The sequence below is a fragment of the Bombus terrestris genome, chromosome 3 (genome assembly GCF_910591885.1).
Source record: "Bombus terrestris chromosome 3, iyBomTerr1.2, whole genome shotgun sequence".
Taxonomy (NCBI): domain Eukaryota; kingdom Metazoa; phylum Arthropoda; class Insecta; order Hymenoptera; family Apidae; genus Bombus; species Bombus terrestris.
Window position 1 is genome coordinate 1,111,217 of NC_063271.1, and position 20,092 is coordinate 1,131,308.

General features: G+C 42.2%; 4 protein-coding genes across 6 annotated transcripts in view; 2 read left to right on the top strand and 2 right to left on the bottom strand.

Annotated features, from left to right (window-relative positions):
* LOC105667146 overlaps nucleotides 1-6,872 on the top strand; it is a 48,387-nt gene extending 41,515 nt beyond the window's left edge. The window contains exons 2-4 of one of the 3 annotated variants that reach the window (XM_012320843.3): nucleotides 3,942-5,285; nucleotides 5,371-5,520; nucleotides 5,614-6,872. In XM_012320843.3, the coding sequence (XP_012176233.2) occupies nucleotides 4,072-5,285; nucleotides 5,371-5,520; nucleotides 5,614-6,040 (1,791 nt within the window). In that variant the 5' untranslated portion in view covers nucleotides 3,942-4,071 and the 3' untranslated portion in view covers nucleotides 6,041-6,872. Of the gene's footprint in view, nucleotides 1-3,619; nucleotides 3,760-3,941; nucleotides 5,286-5,370 lie in introns of those variants that run through there. The other 2 variants (XM_020868487.2, XM_012320840.3) reach the window with 2 other exon arrangements.
* LOC100647492 lies at nucleotides 4-13,505 on the bottom strand. The gene is made up of 7 exons (XM_003394359.4): nucleotides 12,424-13,505; nucleotides 11,928-12,329; nucleotides 11,566-11,823; nucleotides 11,417-11,480; nucleotides 11,243-11,337; nucleotides 10,557-10,768; nucleotides 4-263 (listed from the first exon to the last, which is right to left on the bottom strand). Exons 1-6 carry the CDS (start codon nucleotides 12,805-12,807, stop codon nucleotides 10,712-10,714), a joined length of 1,260 nt encoding a protein of 419 aa, XP_003394407.3. The 5' UTR covers nucleotides 12,808-13,505; the 3' UTR covers nucleotides 4-263; nucleotides 10,557-10,711.
* Nucleotides 13,506-15,297: 1,792 nt separating this feature from the next.
* On the top strand, nucleotides 15,298-17,769 carry LOC100647371 (the record flags this gene model as incomplete). Its single annotated transcript, XM_003394358.4, has 3 exons — nucleotides 15,298-15,502; nucleotides 15,647-16,250; nucleotides 16,398-17,769. Coding segments are annotated over 3 exons (2,181 nt in total), but the record flags the coding sequence as incomplete, so codon positions are not given.
* LOC100649992 (thymidylate kinase) lies at nucleotides 17,730-20,072 on the bottom strand. Its single transcript, XM_003394304.4, has 3 exons — nucleotides 19,808-20,072; nucleotides 19,493-19,652; nucleotides 17,730-19,418 (listed from the first exon to the last, which is right to left on the bottom strand). Exons 1-3 carry the CDS (start codon nucleotides 19,935-19,937, stop codon nucleotides 19,061-19,063), a joined length of 648 nt encoding a protein of 215 aa, XP_003394352.2. The 5' UTR covers nucleotides 19,938-20,072; the 3' UTR covers nucleotides 17,730-19,060.
* Between the last annotated feature and the right edge of the window lie 20 nt (nucleotides 20,073-20,092).

Sequence of the window (20,092 nt, forward strand, 5' to 3'; positions counted from 1 at the left end):
CGAAAGGTTAACAACGATCAGTACAATTGAATTGGCAATGAAAAATGCAATAAAATGTTCCAAATTATTTAGAAACAAGTCTATATGCGTAGGCTTCGTTATCAATCGCGTTAATTTTACAGGAGATGTTTTAGCAGGATCAGAATCGTGCATTGTCCCGTTAACTTTCCTCGACGGAAGCTTTATCCTTGTCAAGACTCGTTGCGTTTCTCGTCGTTCTCCGAGCGATCTGGGAAAACTGTAGCCGATGGCGTGATTCGATCCTGCGTGAACGAAATCATCGATAAGTTAAGTTCTGCGTAAAATCGAAGAACGTTGTACGTAACGCGGCTCGAAGCAGATTCGACAAATTCGAGAAAGGATAAGGAGTTAAGCGATAGGCAGTCCGTAACACAGTTTCTGATACTGATCGTCTAGTAACTGGCTTTGATCGGTGCGAATAATCGCGAGCTGAACCTGTCGTATTCTAATTACGTCATTTCAATCGGATTTCTTTACAGCTAAATTTCTGACATAAACAGATGGGACGAGCCGGAGCGAAATTGGAGAGAAAATACTTTCCCTTGTTCGGAAATGAGGAAATAAGCGGCCATCGAATCGTCTAAGTATTACGCGATCGGCATTTGTTTTTTCGCTGCAAGATGAAAGTAATAATTTCACAAGGGTACTCCTTCGTATCGAGTTGCCTTTTAACGATAGCGTGTCCAACGTTCTTTGATTCTTGAATTTTCCCTCATTGTTGAATTTATTATTATTGGTAAATTTTATTCGTAAAACGAATACACGTTCAGACTAAAAATTTACTACTACATTTACTGGAATTGTGAGGATGTTGGGTTAAAACAAATGAATTAAAAGAATTGGGTAGTTTCTATGCGATGTGTCAGGTGTACGTGCCTTTCTGCCTAATTCTAATGCAGTAGGAATAACGAATACCATAAGTCCAAGCAGCATACTCGGCAATAAGTACAAATTGCTGGCGCGCATTCTACCTTCTCTTTTACCTGACTAATGCAGGTAAACGGTATGAAAGGTGTTTCCCCATGAAAATTGCTATCTTTGTGTTCGTATTGTGTATGTAAGGCGTAAGGAATAAAAATTCATTGTTCGTTAGATTTAAAAACGAGTGGGAAACCTACCTAAACTAAGTGGAAAATTCGCAAGAAACGCATATTCATGGTAGTTCCTAAGAACTTGTAGCACTGTATTTCGTCCACCATGTACACTTCGCAAATATTTTAAACGCTCTATCGACTTGACTTTTTTGTTCGCCTTGTAAATTTCTTGTAGCCGTCTCGTTAATACCGAAAGAATTGTATCGCGTTAATTCACGTTTCATCGAGAAGATTGGATCGGATCGGAGGCTTCTCGCCGAGAATTACACCGACTACGGGAAAATTGTAACGTCGCAACTACGGTAACTTTCTCTAATTGTCGATCGTATAAAGAAACGAGAAAATTGGAAAAGCTTGCACTAATCGTTGCACGAGTTTACGAGAAATCCAATTTTCCACTTTCCCTAGCCGCGTATCCGTTTGTCTCGCGTATTTAATTTCCATGGGCAATTAGCGCAACGTGATATTAAATACGAATTGATATATACAAGCAAATCGTATCGATATCCTGATTTGCCGCGAGCCAACTGAATACAGAAATATCGTAATCTTCGTCGTGGTCCACGATCCTATCGGTCATCCTTTTCTCCTCCATTGATATTTAATCCGCTGCTCAATTCCATTTCTTCGTTCAGGCTCGCCCGTACGTAACAATTTCTCTCTGCAGCGATAGGACAGATTTTTACATCGCAACGCAATACCTATTAAACGATACAACCATCGATATTGTAATTTCTTTTGTGCAAAAGGAAAGCGGAGAAAACCTTATTCGTTGAATTATCGAGTTTTTGTCTGGTAGGTATCTGCACAAAGCTCGTAAAGTAACTTTTCACGACTTAAAAGCGGCGTATCGTGGCAACAATACGGTGGATATTTTAAAAATATCAAATATTATTTTATCATATCCGATCTAGTCGAACGGTAATTATACATTTTACTGTACGCGAATAACTAAATAATTAAGGTCAACGTATTATTCGCGTTATTCGATTTAATACGCGTTCGTGAAATTTCTAAAACGCTCTGCTTATTTACGGCTACGGCGTGTTTTACGTTTACTCGCGCCACTAACCGGGCGTCGTTTTCTGCAACGCGATTAATATCCTAGAATTCGATTAGTCTGCGGAATGGCGATCGTCCGTCTACGAGGATGCGACGTTCGGTGGTTTTCAAGTATACGAAAGACGACGAGAGAAATTGGTTCTAATTGCAATCGTTTCACCTTCCTCCGTACAATTTCCCGGATTTCCTCGTATCAATCGGTGTCTCTGCCGAACGTAATATTTAATACCGAACGAACAAACGAGCCAACTTTTTCTACGGAATTCCCTCGTTTGAAATTCTCCTCGATTCATTTTAATCCCCGATGGGTATTCGGTATCGATACGCGCACAGGGGATCGGTAAAACCGTTCTATCGAATGCCAATCGATTACGGTGGCAGGTAGTTGTACCGATATTTCCTAGCAAACACGATATATTGTCCCGTTGGAAGATCCCAGAATATCGTTTTGTTTCCCGTCGTTCCTGCAAGCAGGCTTATTTCTGGCAGGTATGGTCGTTAAAGGGACCGAATAAGCAAGTTGGACCTCAGGAACGGGGACGGTCGAGTTGCGTCCTGCCGATACCGAAATTTGCATTCGCCGATCGCCCGATAAATTTGCATGATCCTGTTTTAATAAACGGAAAATCTATATCGCGAGAACGATGGCAATTGTATACACAGAGGAGAAACAGTATGGCGAACAATAGGCCCGATCCTTGGACGTACAAACAACAATTTAATTAATTTAACAAAAGTACACGATGTTCGTGTTGATTTTCTTAATCGGTTTAATCTTCGTTATATCCGATTATCTTTTCGTTATACATCGAATATATCGCGATTCGTACGACGGGGAACATCTAGTTCGCGTTATCTCTATTTCCACTTATTCTCGCGTTCCTTTATTTTTTAAATCCGCGTAGGTAGGAATTTTCAAGAACGACGAGCAATTAATCATCGATGCTGGTTGCACGTCCACGCGCTTTTTCTCTGTGACTTCCACCGCGTGTCTCAATTCAATTACCATGCGAGCTTTATGGCGCAGTGTAAAAATGAAGTGGAAAAAGTGGAAAAACGAAAAAGCGAGGTCGGAATATTTTTTTGCAAAATAGCATTGCTACCGAATATCGATTTTATACCGCTTAAGGGTATATTTTGAATCGTTTTAGGATAAAAGAATTAAGCGGCGAAAGCTAATTAAATTATCCAAATATAAATATTATGAAATATATAGAAATTAATCGATGGAACGTTGGTAGAAAGTTTCGAAATATACCAAGCTTCGATTCGACCCTAATTATAAATCCAACTTCACCCCTCCCTTCTACCAGGATAAGTCGCCAGGTAAACGGTAAACCGATTTTCACATACCCTCGACGTTCACGAAGGTATAAACAGACTGTGTTACTTGCTGGACCTTCACTCGGTAGTGAAAATTCAAGCTCTCGACATCGAGTTTATCGCGTGAACCGCGTCATCGTTCTGGACACCAATCGGAATTCTTAACGCGAATTTAATTCGGTTTAATCGTGGTAATTCCACGCAACAGCGTAGAGCTTAGACTCGGTGAAACTTGAAATACGCAGAATTGCTGAAACAAGTACGACGAGGATGAATATCTTTACGAACGCGGTGATGAAAAGCAACGGAAAGATTGGTTGTTCGACGCATCCTTTCTATTATCCGTGGAAACTTTGCCAATAACGGACTATAACTTAATAACGAGCAAGAAATTGTATTAACGCATTTGCAAATTTACCGTTTTTTTTTATTCCGTTATAGGTCGAGGTGTGGCGAAAGAACGAGACAGACAGGTTAGAGCTTATCGAGGGAGATTGGATTAACTGGCTTGAGGATCGTTCAACGAAGAGGCACAAAGTTCCTTCCAGTCGGTACTGTAAGCACTAGAAATATGACGAGAGCCGCACACAAAAGCGAACCATGCGACAGCCACGAGGCTAGTAGTTCACGGACAATTTTTCAATCGACGGAGGAACCTCAAGAAATGTCGAATCTGGAGAGCATTATTCGCAGTTTCGAGGAGGGTTATCTCTCGCCTGTGAAAAAGGAGAAAGCGGTCGACGTATACAAGCAGAAGAACTTCGTCAAGAAGATTGTCGAAGCTTTCGAAATGAAATACAAGATTTATAACGATTCGAAGACCGTGCAGAAGATTCCAAAAAGTCCGAAAGAAAATATTTCGAACGTTGTTTCTATATTGGAATCGTGGAAAAGAAGATCCAGGATAGTCCGCAAACCTTCCAAAAAGGATTCCTCGCATTCGAAGCCGAATAATAGGAACGTTGACGAATCTGACGGAAGTGCCTTGTCATCCGAGAAGAGAATTTTTCATACGTCGTGTGACAATAACGGACTTATTCGGAGAAGACCAGAAGAGTTAGAAAATTCAAAGTGCTCGGGCAAATCAAAGATGATCTTGTCTGCTTTCGGTCGCAAAGCTTCTGGTCTGGAGCTCTGTTCGACTTTCTTGCGTTCCAGTTCCGATTCCTCGAGTCCCCCTAATTGCATCACGATAGCAGATCTTTCCCACTCGGTGAAAAGGTTCTCTGCCGACAAGACGAAGGCGATGGATACCGTCGATCCCTGCATGACTTTATCGAAAGAAACTACTTTTACATTCGACGAGCCTCTTCCAATAACGAGTACCTTGATCGACCAGTCCCTAAAGAGCGAGCATAATTCGACGTTGCCAGAAATTTCACAGGTAGATAAATCTCCAAAGGTAGTCGGGGCATTTCTGAAAAAACCGATCGACGTCGAGAACACTTTCATCAATTGGATACCTATCACTGGAAAGAGGCTGCCGCGGAAAAGATCGCTCAAGAAGCTGCTCTGTTCGTTGACCAGCGGGAAGCTCGTCAAAAGGTCGTTGTCGGAAAGAAACTTGAACGAGGAACCGCGAGAAATCCAAGATTCTGAATACGACGAGAGATCTTGTTCCTCTATGTCTCTAACTTCTCTGATTTCCATCGCGGACGTGCTACGTCAACAAGAAAGCAGCTATTTCGAATTTAACGGAAGAAGCGACCTGAAAACTTTCAAATCGAAGAACAAATCGAACGAAGAAAAGGGCGAAGCTTCTTGCGATACGTATCATTCTGTAAAGTAAGTACTTGATATTCTTATAATTTTATAAATAAGCATCGCTATTCGTTAAGTAACAAAGTAACACGTTCGTTCGATATCGCAGGAACCAGAAGAAAAAACAGCTGCTTTTAACGGAGATGCCACGCGATGACGTGAAGCTGGATCTTGGCCCATCCTATCCTCCTCCTTCCCAGACGAATGGATTCCTATCGTCTTTAGTTGGCGAACTTGTACCCAAGCTACCGAACCATCCGTGCGTATCAAAGATTCCGAAAAATCCGTTCGTTACCTTGACTAAGATAGACAACTTGGCGGAATTTAACAGCTCTCACGTGTATTCCAACAGCGATGCCTCGTCATCGGTGATCATCAAGAACGACCTGTACGAGGTGGAGTTTCGAAGAAGCTGCAGCGACCTTCCCTCGTCGAATATCTATAGCAGCTCTTCGTCCGTGACCAGCCACTACGACGTTCCCAGAAGATTCTTATCCAAGTCCGAGAACGAAATACTACGGATGAGAAAGTCGAAGTCGAAGCTAAACAGGAAAGAGGAGCCAATTTACGACATTCCCAAGTCACAAAGTATCGAGAGACCTAGGTCCAGCATTTACGATGACGCTCTGTCGTTGGAGAGAAAGGGCATTTACGTAGAAGCTAAAACCAATCTCAACACCCGTTCTCTGGCTCGATGTGACTTGAAATCTCACCGTGCCATCGCGAAGCCTATCGATACTAGAATCTACATGAACTCCCAGGTGCAATTGTATCATTGAACCACCTGATTTCCGACGTTTAATTTAATTCGAGGATAATTGTACGCAAGCGGTCCCTCGGTTGAGATTCGTTTATTTTAAGATCAAATTCATATATTATATTATTATATTATTGTATAATTGATATAGGAATCATGAAATTAGTTTATTAATTTATTAGTTAGGCAGCTTTGACACGACTTATTTTCAGATTTGATTGTATCCCGATATATGATCGGGAATTACATGTAACGAAATCGACGGTACAAATTTCTTTTACGAATTTGTAGTACAAATAACTGTGATTATTGCGTATTTCATGATCGTTTTAGCAGTTTTCGATGCTGTAAGTATGTTGCAGCGAAGTTTTAGAAGCCCGAGTCGAATGGGCGCTTTTTAAATGCTTGTAGATTTACGTAAACGTCGTTTTAGGATTGTACGCAAGTTCTTTTTAACGATCGTACGTTATACACCATGCGCATATGTAATTCTGTCGTGTGATAGTCCCGTATATTTGGGAACAAATATTTTACGAGATCTTTCGAACACTCCAACTATGACTGTTTCTTTTAAACGAGCGAACTTTGTATTTTAAGCAAATCGCGAGAACCATCTATTTTTATATTTGCACGTATTTTAACGGTTTAAATATCTGTCCTTCTCGTAAGGTACGAAACGCGAAACATTTGATCACAGTTTTTAGTTCGAAGCTCTGGAACGTGGCGAAAGAAACAGAAACTAACTGACAGAAATTATACAAAACGTTAAGTCTTACTTACCGTTTCTAACGGAAACTTTTTTGCAAAGACTTTTATCGTGCGTGCGATACAACGCATCTTCGATTTTAAAGCTATTTCTTTGGAAATCACTTGGAAACGCGAAACGAGGACGCAAAGAAAATGCACGAAGAGCAAAAAAAAAAAAAAAAGACAAATTCTACCGTCGTGGTATTTCTGTAAAGAAATATCATACAGTGTACTGGAACTTGGCTCTACATATACTTTATGATCTCGAGATTTAGCAATATCACGTAATTGTGGCATGCGTCGAATTATTATAAGCGAGAGTTAGTTAAGCTTACGTAGATGCAATTGCTTCTACGAATTGTACGCTTTTATTTATCGTACAATTTACGTTTATACGTAGTTAGACTTTTAGGTCCTTTAGGTCTTTTACGTCTTTTAATATCTTGTCTTTTTAATAAAAATTCTCGATGCAAATCACGAGTCGTCCTTATATATCCGCTCCTATAAGGGAGTTTACTTTAATGGAAAGCAAGATTTCCATCTAACGCGTTAGGATCTGAAGAAGCGCAGCTCCTCGAGTAATCTGGTCACGGACTAATCGGATCTCCATGAAAAAAAAGAAAGGAGAGCCGCAATTTCACTCGCGTAATTCCTCCCCTTGTTTCGATCAAGTCGCCCGAGTCTGTTATAATCGAAGCGAAGGATAGCGATAAAACCGATTTGGCCGGCGATCTCGCGAATCTTTTATAAAATTAAGATTTGTTGGTCACAAATCGATGTGATCGATGACTCGGCTGTGCCAAAAAATGCTGTATATACGCGTACCGTAATCGAGTTGATTCAAGGGTATACATTTTTTGTATACATCGATAGGATAACGATAGAACAAAGTCTTAAATCGACTCTGAAAACGGCAACCTTTTCCGTCGTATCGTCTCGTCAGTGGTATCGGCGTCGTTCGCGAGATTCTCGTTCACGTCACCGGTTCAACGAGGCGGAGAACGATCAAGTAGCATCGTCGATAAGCCCGGTTACGTAGTGCGATCAATGTTCGTCCTTGTGCTTGTCATTTCACAGCGGTGAAACGGCTATCGAGAAAGATCGCGACGATGTTACGAAAACGTCTCGGATCTCGTGGGGCCATAACGGTAAAATCTTGCTCGCGGTAGATAAAATGATACAGTGACGTAGAATGTTCGTATACGCCGGACACAGGTGCGACGCAGATACCGAACGGCGCTAAGCGCGGGTCGTGACGGTCAGCCATTACCGTCACCGCTGCAACTACGTTGGCCAACGTACCTGGAAATTGTCGGTGATCGGTGTACGTGTCGAGGCCGGTAAATTTTTACCAACGGCATCGCGGAAGATTTCGAAATGTTTCAACGAGTGTAGTACATACGCCATTTTTCGAATTTCGATCGAAGCGAGAGAATAAACGAGAATAAATTTTTCCAAGGGCACGAAAAATTTGATCGACGTCGATCAGCGACAACGTTACAACTTTGTCGCGATTAGCGCCCGAGTTACAACGTTCTCCGATAACGATAGAGACGCGTACACGCAAGGACATAAATTTACAATACGAGTTTGCGTCGCAAGCGTATGTATCTTGATATCGAAATAACACACGGTGTACGTATTACAGTCGTAAATCGCTTGTACCGTGCGGCCAAGCATTCTTCGTTTTCGAAATGAAATTCCCACGAAAACAGTCGCGCTTCGTTACCTCGAACGAAAAACATTCGCGAAAGAACACTCGAAAACGTTCCTCTTGTTCGCTTATTCTTTGATTCTTAAAAAACGGAGAAAGGAGAGGGAAAATAAAATGATTGAACGAATTAAAAGCTGTATTCGAACAAAGCTATTAATCAGCGGGTTGTAATTAGTGTCTGTGGTCGTTTAAGCAGGACGCGGATATTGGTATAAATTGCATCCGCTTTCGGTAGCCAATAAAATTAGACGAATCGGACCTGTTTACGTTGCACCGGATCACCACAAATTGATACCAATTAATTAGGCAACGACGTTTCAGAGGGCGTTTACGTGAATGGTTTCGAGGCAAACGAAGATACACGAGCTACAGATACTGATCGACAATTTACTCTTATCGAATCTCTTGTTTGTATCAGCGAAAAGCTTGCATAATTTGACGAGCGTTCGGCCGTATCGATTCACGGCAGTTGATTAAAGCAGCCGTCCGCCATCGCTGTATCACTTTGTAATTTATCGAACCGTTTGCCACCGCTTCTCGGGCTGATCGTATTAATTCCTATCGATTTACAGTCGGTATGGAACGTTAATCGAACGTAACGAGTCAGTTAGCTCGTCTTTTCGGATAACGTTTCGTTTGTCTGGTCGCCAGACAAGAAAATAGCCGATCGAGGTCACAGCCCCGGCTCCCAAATCCTCGAAAGATTAAGATTTATGAAACGCCTTCCAGCCAGCAAGCACACACCTACGAAATTGTCTCGCTCCTTCGGAAGCTTATCCTTTGTCTTGGCCGAGGCAGACCTGTCCCAACGACGACGCAGCTACGTACACTTAAATCCCAGATTGAACTCGCTACAACCGCGTTTCGGTCTATAGGGAACTGTTAAACTCCCTTGCCATTATATCGCTACCTCCTTTGCTATTCGCTTCGTCGATGGTTTCTCCTAATCGTCGTCGTTCTACTACGATCGTACGTTTCTCGTCGCGACTCGTACAGCTCCGAGGGAAATGCATCGAGAAGCGAACGTAACGAATAGAAAGATGATCGGGAAGCGGACGAAGAAGAAAAGATCGGAGGTCGTGTCTTTTCGAATTCGCTTTTACCGCTTGGTCGAACTACGAAAAGGAATCGGTAGTGGTTTCGCCGAGTACGGAACGAAAGGAGCGTCGCTGATCGCGAGATCCGAGCGAGTAGCGGAAAGGTGCGAAAGGGTGTGCGTTGAGATCTTAATAATTTAATCGACTGACAAAGTTACACCGGTACAGGGTGAAATTGGCACGCAGCATCGGCGCGTACACCAGGGAAAAAAAGGAAGTCGACAGAACGAGGAAAGAAGCAATTTTCCAGGGTGATGGCCTGGAAAATTGCCGCGACGTGCCTGCGCTCACCGATGTCCGATGTCAATGATCGTTTTATTTTTCCTTTGCCGCTAGTTGCGGAAAAAAGGTCGATCCTTTTTCATCCGAGTCTGTCGTCAGAAAAATTCTATTTATCTTTTTGTCACACTTTTCTGTCGAGAGAAATCCAATATCTGATTGCGACTCTTTTATAATCTCTTAAATCCGCTGCACGCGAGCTGCGGGTTTCGTCTCGAAATTATCAAAGACTCGCCTCTTGATCGAAACAGAAAAGGTTCGAGGATCGCAGCAGGGTTAACGCGAGCAATGGGCGTAGCCAGACACTCGCAGACAGATCTCGCTTCTGTATCTTATATCTCGTCGCAATGCATCTTCTTCGAACAACATCGTAAAATTTGCCGCTAAATTACGAGTCAGCCGCTCTCCTTTAAACCGGCATCCGCATCGAACCATCGTACGATCGTTGTAACGTATAACGCCGAGGATGTTACGTCTCGTCGCGATAACCTTTATTTATCCGCAAAAGCGGAACAGGGAGGGAAACGTTGCATCTGTTCGCTATAATCGAAGAATTTCCATCGAACGAGAACGTAAATTCCGGAAAAATATCAAATTCGATTCGCTTTGCGCAAATCCGGATACAATTCCGATGCAAATGCACGGGTATACTTATAGATACGGTACTGGTGGTACGTGAAAAGCCTGGACGTACTACTTACCGGCGAAAAAATAGTTTTCACGAATATACGACCGAGCGGACGCGAATGCGCCAGAAAGCTGATGAAGAATGGTGGTGGTTGGTCCGCGATGGAAAGACAAACGATTTTATCGAATTTTTTGAAACGTTGCTTGCTTCTTTCTTCCGTGCTGTTGCTCAAGACGAAGGAAACTCCAAAAGGATTATCAGATACGTCGACATCATTCCGACGATCTGCGAACAATAGCGACATTTTTTCGAACAGCAGCTTTAAACGGATCGTGGATCGTTGGTCGAGTGTCTCGTTTATATTAAAATAGCAATCGAGAGGGATCGCGATGAACGATTTTGCTCGAAGCGTCTGCGGGAAATTGGACAAACTTGGCGTGCATCTGTTATTACGAACTCGTTTCGGCTTTACCGCGGAACCGGGATATCGAGGAACGAGTTACGGTAACCTCTCGGATGCTTTTTCGCGATGCAATTTACGATGGTACGATCTAGGTAACATTCGGAGATCGTGGTTATTAAGCGAAATCCAATTAATCTCTCGCTTTGGTGGAATAGAAAATAACGTAACGAGATTGGGACGACCGACGAGACAAAGACGGGGTTTTCTTTGGGTCGGTCGATGCGTAAGGAAGAAGAGAGGAGTACGTTCGTAATTAAAGTCTATATTGCTGCAGAAAAGATAGAAAATATATTTACCGAGCTGAGCAACGACAACTTGACGTCGAAGAGACCGCCGGCGGAGAAATGAAGCCGTCTATTGAGAAAGTGCAGCGTACTAAGAACGGTATCCTGTAAAAAAGATACGAACGATCGAACAATCGTGTACGGTGGCTTGGGTAAAAGTACGCATTTATATTAAAATACTCGCATTGTGTGGATATCTCTCGACTATTCTCGCGTCCCATTCGACCAGGGTCACAGCCATGAAATTAGCCTGGAATTTGCGGTCCTTTCGTTAAAATCTCTGCTCGAACGTTACGATTAATTTAGAAAACGATCGGAGATGCGATCGACGTTACCTCGGTTATCGTGTAATCGCAAACGATGTGCAGGGCCAACAGCTGTCCCACGTATCCGACAAGCCAGGAGCTCATGTTGAATATCAGAGGCCAAGATAAGTTGTAGCCGTTCGTCGCGATGATCCAATCGATGATAAGGTAGAGATTGCTGATGATGTGTATGCTCAAATTTCCTAGCCAGAAGAACAGCGACCACGAGTAAAGGGAGCCCAGGGATTCGCCGAATATCATCAACTCGTCGTGCAATTCCTGAATGGTCTTTTTTCGAGTAAACGTTAACGCGGTGTTAAGCTATGCTATTGGGCGCTATCGTGCGAACAAACGCGGCTCGATTTTAATTAGCTATGATATGTACGCCGCACCTTTTTGCTGACGCTGGTGCTTTTGTATCCGACTCTCGAGGGTAGATTATCCCTCGCGATCTGGTTCAGCCGATGAAAGCGTTGACCGAGAAAGCTCGTCATTCCGAAGAACTTGTAGACGGATGTCGCGTTGGTGACGTACAGACACATGTAACTCATATTAAACAGCCAAGTCTCGTTGTAGGCGAACATTCCACTCTGATTAACCACCGTCCAAATAACGATCTGACTGATCAAAAGAACCCACGCCGCTATCCTAGTTTTTACCTCCTTGCGCGGGTAACCCAATTGGCTAAGCCTCTCGTCGAAATCCTGCTGCGCGTTCCAAATGCGGCAGAACGTTTTCCTCGTGAATATCACCAATGTGAGATCGTACATAGCGATCAGGTAGTTCATCATTACCTGCCATCACCGTGCATCGTTAATCGTCTAACGTCTAACGTCCAACGAACGTAGCTACTTTCGGCTAGATGTTCGGAAAAAATGTTGCAATTACCTTGGCAGTTTCGACCACGTTAAGGATCACTTTCTCTCTCTGCACGGCAAGGAATCTCGCGCACACGTTGCGTATAATGTAGGAATAAGTACCCATGAAGACGAAGGAAAATAGGAGGTAGCAGTTGGACGGGACTAGCTGGTCGCCCGTGAAATCGTACGGCGCCAAACCCAACACTTTCATTATGGAAACTATGGGGTAAATCGCCGAGTACAATAGCGAATCTGGACCGTGATACTTTCTCGCGTGACATTTTCTCGCCTCGGTCACTTCCGCCAGCGTACTTTCAACGTCGAACGGCTTTACCCGGATTTTCGACGATGGAAGAACCTCTCTCCTCGGGTAACGCGTCAATTCTTTTCCCACCAACTTTGAAAAATTCATTTTCCTCGTTATCGAGTGGTTGCTGTTTCTCACGGAAATCTCCAGCTGCGGGCTATCTCCACGCGGGTTCCGTCAAACGAAATTCTGTGAAAAAATACCGGCTTCGAAGCCTATCCGCATATTTTACGAACTTTGCCGCAGCGTGCAATTTTACGATGCGAGAACGACGAACGAAATATCGCGAGAGATTGGCGAAGGGTCGTCGATTACGATCTCCGAACGAATCGAGTTTGGTCTAGCCAGCAGTTAGTCGCTGTTTCCACCGTACGAAGCGCCTATCGTCGATTTGAAATATTAGCAAAAGCGGAAAATAGCGAAAAAGGAAAACACAGGAGGCGCGTTATTTCGATACGCGCGAGTACGAACGATCCAGTGAACTCGTATCGCGTATACAAAAACGTTTTCCCCTCTGATTTATTGTCCGGTCGTCGATAATTTGTTTGTTAGCCGCGTTCGATACGCTTTTCCCGTTTATTCGCCGCGCTGCGTATCGGCGATCGTTCGCAAAAGAGATTTAACATCGAAAAGCACCGATTACGAGAAACGGAATGAAACTGCGTCGGTCGTTAAATCAAAGTTCCTCTAGCGACGGATTAATGATTTACGAACGAAAGAACGAATAAATTAACTAAGAAAATACCTCGCTTCCGTCGCGACGAATACTTTCTTCGACGAATACGTTCGATCTAACCGCGAGAATAAAGATTAGCGATGGAAATTCGTTCTTCGTTCGCGGAGACAACGATGTCCGTTTGAATCGAGAATGCTTCGGGATATAGAACGCTCTGGACGAGTAAAAAGATCGGTCGCGCGGTGGAAAACGGAGAACGGAAAGCAGCGCGAGTTACCTGTCGTGTCGCCACGAAAACCAACTAACTGTTCCTCGAGGAGGATGCGGCCAAACTTAAAAAGAAATCGCGCGGCACCGTCATCCCTAGTGACGCGACAGGCGGTCGAACGTTTCCCAGCAACCGCGTAAATAACAACGAAACCGGGCTCTTCAATCGGCCGTGATAAAACGGAATTAAAGTCGTTAATTCAAACAAACGCGAGTGGACGTATACTTACGGCCATTAGAACGTCCGTCGTTTCTCCAGTCGTCGTTAAATTATGAATCATTGAACGGCTGAAGCGGAATAACAAACCGCTCCGGTGGATTTAGCTTCCTATCGAGCAACTCTGTCGCGTTTCTTATCCTTTTTTTTTTTCCACCAAAGTGCTACAAATCACGAGCGTTTTATCGATTCTTCTTTGGTGAAATAACGAGCGTTAGAAACTGCGAAGATGACGATAATGCCACTCTACTGTCAACCTAATCGCATCGAATCCAAGCTGCAGACTAAATGACAACCGTCGTGTCAATATCTCTGATGTACAAACGCATTGTAAACAACTGGCTGTTTATTTCACAGCCATTCCGTGTCATTCGTTATCCGCCGATCTGGTTGGAAATAATCGTTCGATACAAGAATGTTGACGACTCTATTTACTTTTTCGTCGTCCTTTATCGTCGACCATTAAGAATGCAACAGCCGATAGAATTTATCACGCTCTTCGACAAATCCATCGTCGATTTTCGACCCGTCGAGATCCATCGATTCGAATAACGTTGGTACGCGAGCCTGTCCCATCGAAACGCTGCTAATGATCGTCGGATTGTCAGCGTCCATTAATCAGATTTGCTCGCGACCGATCCTCCAGCTCCGGATGGATCGTTATTTTCGCGATACTGTTTCCTCTTACGGACGAATGGAGATCGTTCGTGAGATAAATTATTCCTTTTAAAATCGTTCCGAACGTGTGATCGAGTCGTTCAAATAAATGACAAGACCAACCGATTAAACGCAACTGATTCGTTTTAATCGATCGCAGGACAGATCGCGTTGCTTCCACGTGGAAATAACGAGAGCCCCGTTTGACTTTTTACAAGGGTGGAAAATGGAATAGGAAGGAAGAGAGAAAGAGGGAGAGGGTAATATAAAGCAGGATATTAGATGAAAATTTACGATGAAAAGTGTCTCGTCGGAACGACGCCCTAGAGGAATGCAATCCAACTCGGCGTGCAAAATGAGCGATATTCATGGAACGGTCAACGCACGCTTCTCACCGCGCATATCCATGGAAATAAAAGCTGCTTTTACCCCGCTTCTCTGGAAAATTGCTTTCGAGAGTGGGCCGGTATTTTTTCTTCGTCAACGCCGTCAGCAACTTGTTGCCGCGCTTTGGCATTCGTTAGCGAGCATCGAATTCCCCCGCCAGGCCTATCGGTTTTTCCAACGCGACAGGCTTCCCTTCGAAAAATTGCGCTCGAGACGCCAAGGATAGCAATTAAGAAGCACGCTCGGAAGCTTTGAAATTCCAATCGACGCATCCCTCTGAAATTGATTCCGAGTAGTCGCCTAATCGAGGAACGAGAAACAACGTTCGATCGGCGATCGAAAATCATCAGTGAATCCTGCAGCCATCCTCTTCGAGAAATAACTTTACCCCTCGGGCGTATTAAATCGCCGATACTTTATACTTTTCCAACACAGATTTTCCAACACGAACAAGATAAACGAAAAGATCACTATGAAGGCGGTAAAGGAGCAACTGTTCGAATGGGCTTGTAAGAAGTACGCGATGAATAGTCCGTTGGACAGACGTCTACTGCGAGAGAAGGCTCTGGAACTGGCAAGGATAAGTGGCTCGAACGGTACTTAATCCCGCTGATAATATTTTTTATATTTTTTTTCTCTTATTTTAGCGCATAGGAAGTCGATAGAGTAGCTTCAGTTGGAAATGCAGCTAACGTCGACCGCCGATTAAACTTTGCCTCTCTCGGTGTTACCGTGTGTAGGATTCAAGTGCTCGGACAGATGGTTGACTACATTTTTGAAAGAGTACGGCTTCTCTACCGATTTGACAAGTCAGCCGGGACTGATGTTCACCGATTACCGCGACTGGATCGATCTGATGAGATCGACGATAGTCAAGTACAGGCACGAGGATTTGTTTCACGCGGACGAGCTGACCATGTACTCGGACGTTCTGCCTTCGGGAATCCCGTGCAACGGCGTCAAAGATCCAAGGGAGACCGATTCGTCGAGGAACCGAGTGACGGTTTTAATGAGCTGTAATTCTTCGGGAACGACGAAACTACCGCTCTTCGTCTGCGGACCGTATGCGTCCAAGATAACGGCGAAAGAGCACGTTTACAATCACAGCGAGGATTCTTGCATCGGGAACCAGCTATTCAGAAGTTGGCTGTCGAACGTGAACGATCGTATGATCGAGTCTAATCGAAAGATCTTGCTGTTTCTACGACGAGGCAGAGCTCGCGCGCTGAAGGATTTCGTAGCGAGCAACGTACGACTCGTTTACTTTCCCGAACATTTCCCGGCATTTTTACGACCGTTACGGAGGGACGTTTTCCATTACGTTAAAATGGTATTTAGGCAAAGGTGAGTCTCGTGACGGTAATTTTTAAACGACTTCGGACGCTGTTCTCCAAATGTACTACACTGGTGGCAAAAATTTCTTATAATTTGATGGGAATGTTACTTAAATTTCTTCCCTGTCAGACAACGGTGAAACGTTTGTTGTTAAAGGTACGCAGAGCGATTAAAGCGATATACCATGAAATGGAATCTTGACGACATCCTGGCGTCGCTGATCGAAGCTTGGGAGTCAATACCGCGGGAACTGATAGTATTCAGCTTTCAAAGGACCCACTTTAGGACCGACGACTGTTTTCTTCGGATCGATTGCGATTGCTGGGACAGCTTGAAAGTCGGTATCTCGTTCAAAAAATTCGTGACGTTCGACGACGGTCTCTCGAGCGAACCGACGACGTACGAAAAAAACCATCGATGTCGTTGTTACGAGCTTTCCAACCGCAAAAACGTTAAACAGACCGACAACGATACCGTCGATTCTGCGTTGAAAAACATGCCGCAAGGTATCTCGGAAGCGACGGTTCCAAAACTACCGAACGAATCCGATCGGAATCTTCGAGCGACGCCTCTAAACGTAAAGAACCGTACATGTAGAAAATACGATTGTTCTATGGCAACGAGTCGCGTCAACGATAACGCGAGCATAGCGACGATAACGTATAACACGATAAAGGAAAATCTAGTGGAAGCGAGCAGCGGGCGTAGAAAGTCGCGAAAGAGAATTTACAGCGAGACACAATTTTCTACGAAGGAATGGAATGGCACTCGATGTGCACCCGAGCAGAGGAATATTAAAAATACCTTTGTATCGAAATACCCGAATGTTATCCGTTCGAGTTCGTTCGGAGATGGGACGTTTCAAACAGAGGCGAACGAGATACGAGAGTCTCTCCAACCGGTCGTAGACAAAGCTTCGACTCTATCGTCCATTTCAACCACCGAATCTAACTCTACCAACGATCTAATCGGTAATATCAATGCGACTGAACGTGAAACAATTAGGATCTCTGAACGTTACGTGATAAGAAACAATCTGACGCGATTTGGACGCTTAAACAACGAACAAGGTGACGCAAAGTCCAAGTGTAGAAATCGAGGAATCGTACGATCTAGCATTTTGGACAAATTTAATCAACCGTCTACCTCTACGAACAATTGTAACGTTACATCTGAAATGATTGGCCAAGATACGGCTCAACTACGCATGGAAAATCGTAGCAGGAGTCAAAGTTCGAACGTAGTCGCAAACAACGAGAGCAGCTTGCCTTCCGTTCATCAGAAAATCTTGAATTTTACGAAGCAGAAACGACGAAACTCTCTTTCCGACAATTCCGAGGACGATTCTGAGACGAGCGAACCAAGGGAAAAGAAATTGAAAACGAATCATAATTGGTCTAAACAGTTCGAAACCTCTTTCGTTTTCGGTTCTTCGGATACGGATTATTCTTTCGGTGCTCAGCGTAATAAAAATATCGTGGAATCAGGTATTTTTAACATAAGTCCGTTTATTTCTCCGAGGGGTTAAAATTTCTCTAAAAATTTTCAAAGCAGAGAAATTTTATAAATTATTTTTCCACGCCTATCGAAACAAGACGAAGGACGATTTTTTTTTTAAAGAATTTTATTTAATTATACGTAACGAAGAATATTTTTAAGCTTTTTAAAAATATTCTTTTGGAATATTGTTTTTTTAGTTTAAATCGGGTTATACAAAATATTTATAATAGAATCATTCTGAATATCGTTATTGCTTTCGATATCTGAAACGGTAAGTCATAACAATGATATACTCTATTAAAGTTGGATAAAATGCGCGCAATATGAAAAAATATATAATATCCAGAGTTATAGTGCTTTCTATAATATTCTTAATACTTAACTATATTTTCAAAAATATGAATTTCGCATAGAAATTCGCAATCTATTAACAGATATCGAAGTTGATACAAGTATTCGACATATGTAGATGATGTTCAGAGATTTATGATACATTGCCGTATAACTGTGGCAACTCGTACTAATCGCATGTCTGTTACTGATAGAACATAATGTATACTTGTCGTCTGTGCTTCTATTATAATTTCTGCTACTACCTTCGATCGATACAAAATGGAAGTTTATACCATATTCACTGGTATTATTTGTTATTAATAATTAAAAGTGTTACTTATAAGAACGATTAATACACGTATGAAAAAATGGCATGTACTTCTTGTCCATATCAAAATGATAATTTATCTCTTTCAACCAGCCTGCCATTTAAACGCTTAATAGATCTCTTTAACTGTTTCGAGACCAAAAAAATACTACATCTAAGGCCACGAATCGTCAATTTTCGTGAAATAACTGTTATATATTACATAGCGAAAATAAATAAACCTATTTTATTTCTTTCATACGTATTTCAGATGTATAATTACTATCAATTTCATTGTATAAATTTATTTGTATATATAAATTTGATTACCTACTCCACAGAAATAAATATGATTTCGATAATATTTGTTTATACAGTTTTAAGAAATATAAATCGGTGGACAAAAAGTTTTCTTATGTGAAAGTACGATTGTGCAAAATTCATTTTCTCATTCAATGGATACACCATATATCAACTCCGAATATTAACATTTACAACGCATTCGCATTTTTTTCATCATTTTCTTAGAAGAGCTAGGCTTTTATCATTGAAGAATTAGAATGGGAAATGAAAAAACTGACATACGAGAGGACGCATATTTTACATCTAGTTATTATGCTTGAGAGGTATTTTTGACACAACTTATGTTGCATTTGGAATTATATTTAAATTATTAATGTCAATTCCCAGATTCTATAGATTCGTATAATCTACCAATAGGTAAATTTTTAACTTTGTCTATAATATCTAATACTTTCTGTAATATTTGAGAATGTATGCTTGATTTATTGTCATTCGCATTAATTATATACCATGTTTGGTCCATTATTTTCTTATAGTTAGAAGCAACGTGCGACTGAATTTCGTTATTTTCATACCGCTCACTTCCCCAATTGCTACGTGAACACTGAGTTTCATTGGAAACATTGAGGAATATAACTACATCCGGAGAAGGTAATCCTCTGTCAGGTGCTTTGCACCAATTTAAACATCTATTGGTCATAGCTGCTGTATAAGCAGCACCTGAACCAGCGTATCTGCAATGATATTTGTAATTTATGTTATACTTGAAAATTGTCCTTTCGAGATCGATACAAAATTTGATACTTACCTATCTATAACAACAGTAGTACCGCTATATAAAGATTTCAAAATTTCATCTTTGCATTCCCATCGATTTGCAGAAAACAACATGTGTGCTGTTTCCAGTGAAAAATTTAGTTTCTTGTTCAAATAATTATTTATTATTTCTCCAGTGGCAGTCGTTCTATCTGAAAGCAATATGTAATCGCAAATATTGATTATTTTAGTTATCATTTGACAAGGTTATGTACAATAAATAGAGAAAGAAAATCAATCTATCGGTAATTACTCTGATATAAGTATGTGCTTAAATTTGTACGAAATTGTTAAAAAATCCGATTACCGGGAAACGCTCGTTGTTCGACCGGAATGCCACGTTGTTTCAACGCATTAACCAACAACTTCGCCTGGGTGGATTTTCCCGCCCTATCACATCCTTCTAATACTATTAAAGCACCACGTACCGTTGACATTATCTCTTTCAGTAAAATCTCCTATTTAATTAATATACGTAGAATCAAATATTTACCAACATTTTGGATCGTAAGTAAACAATAATACGTAGTATACAGTAGTTGCTAGTGTACACGGAACACGTGACAATTATCGAAGCGGAATCGATTTAAGA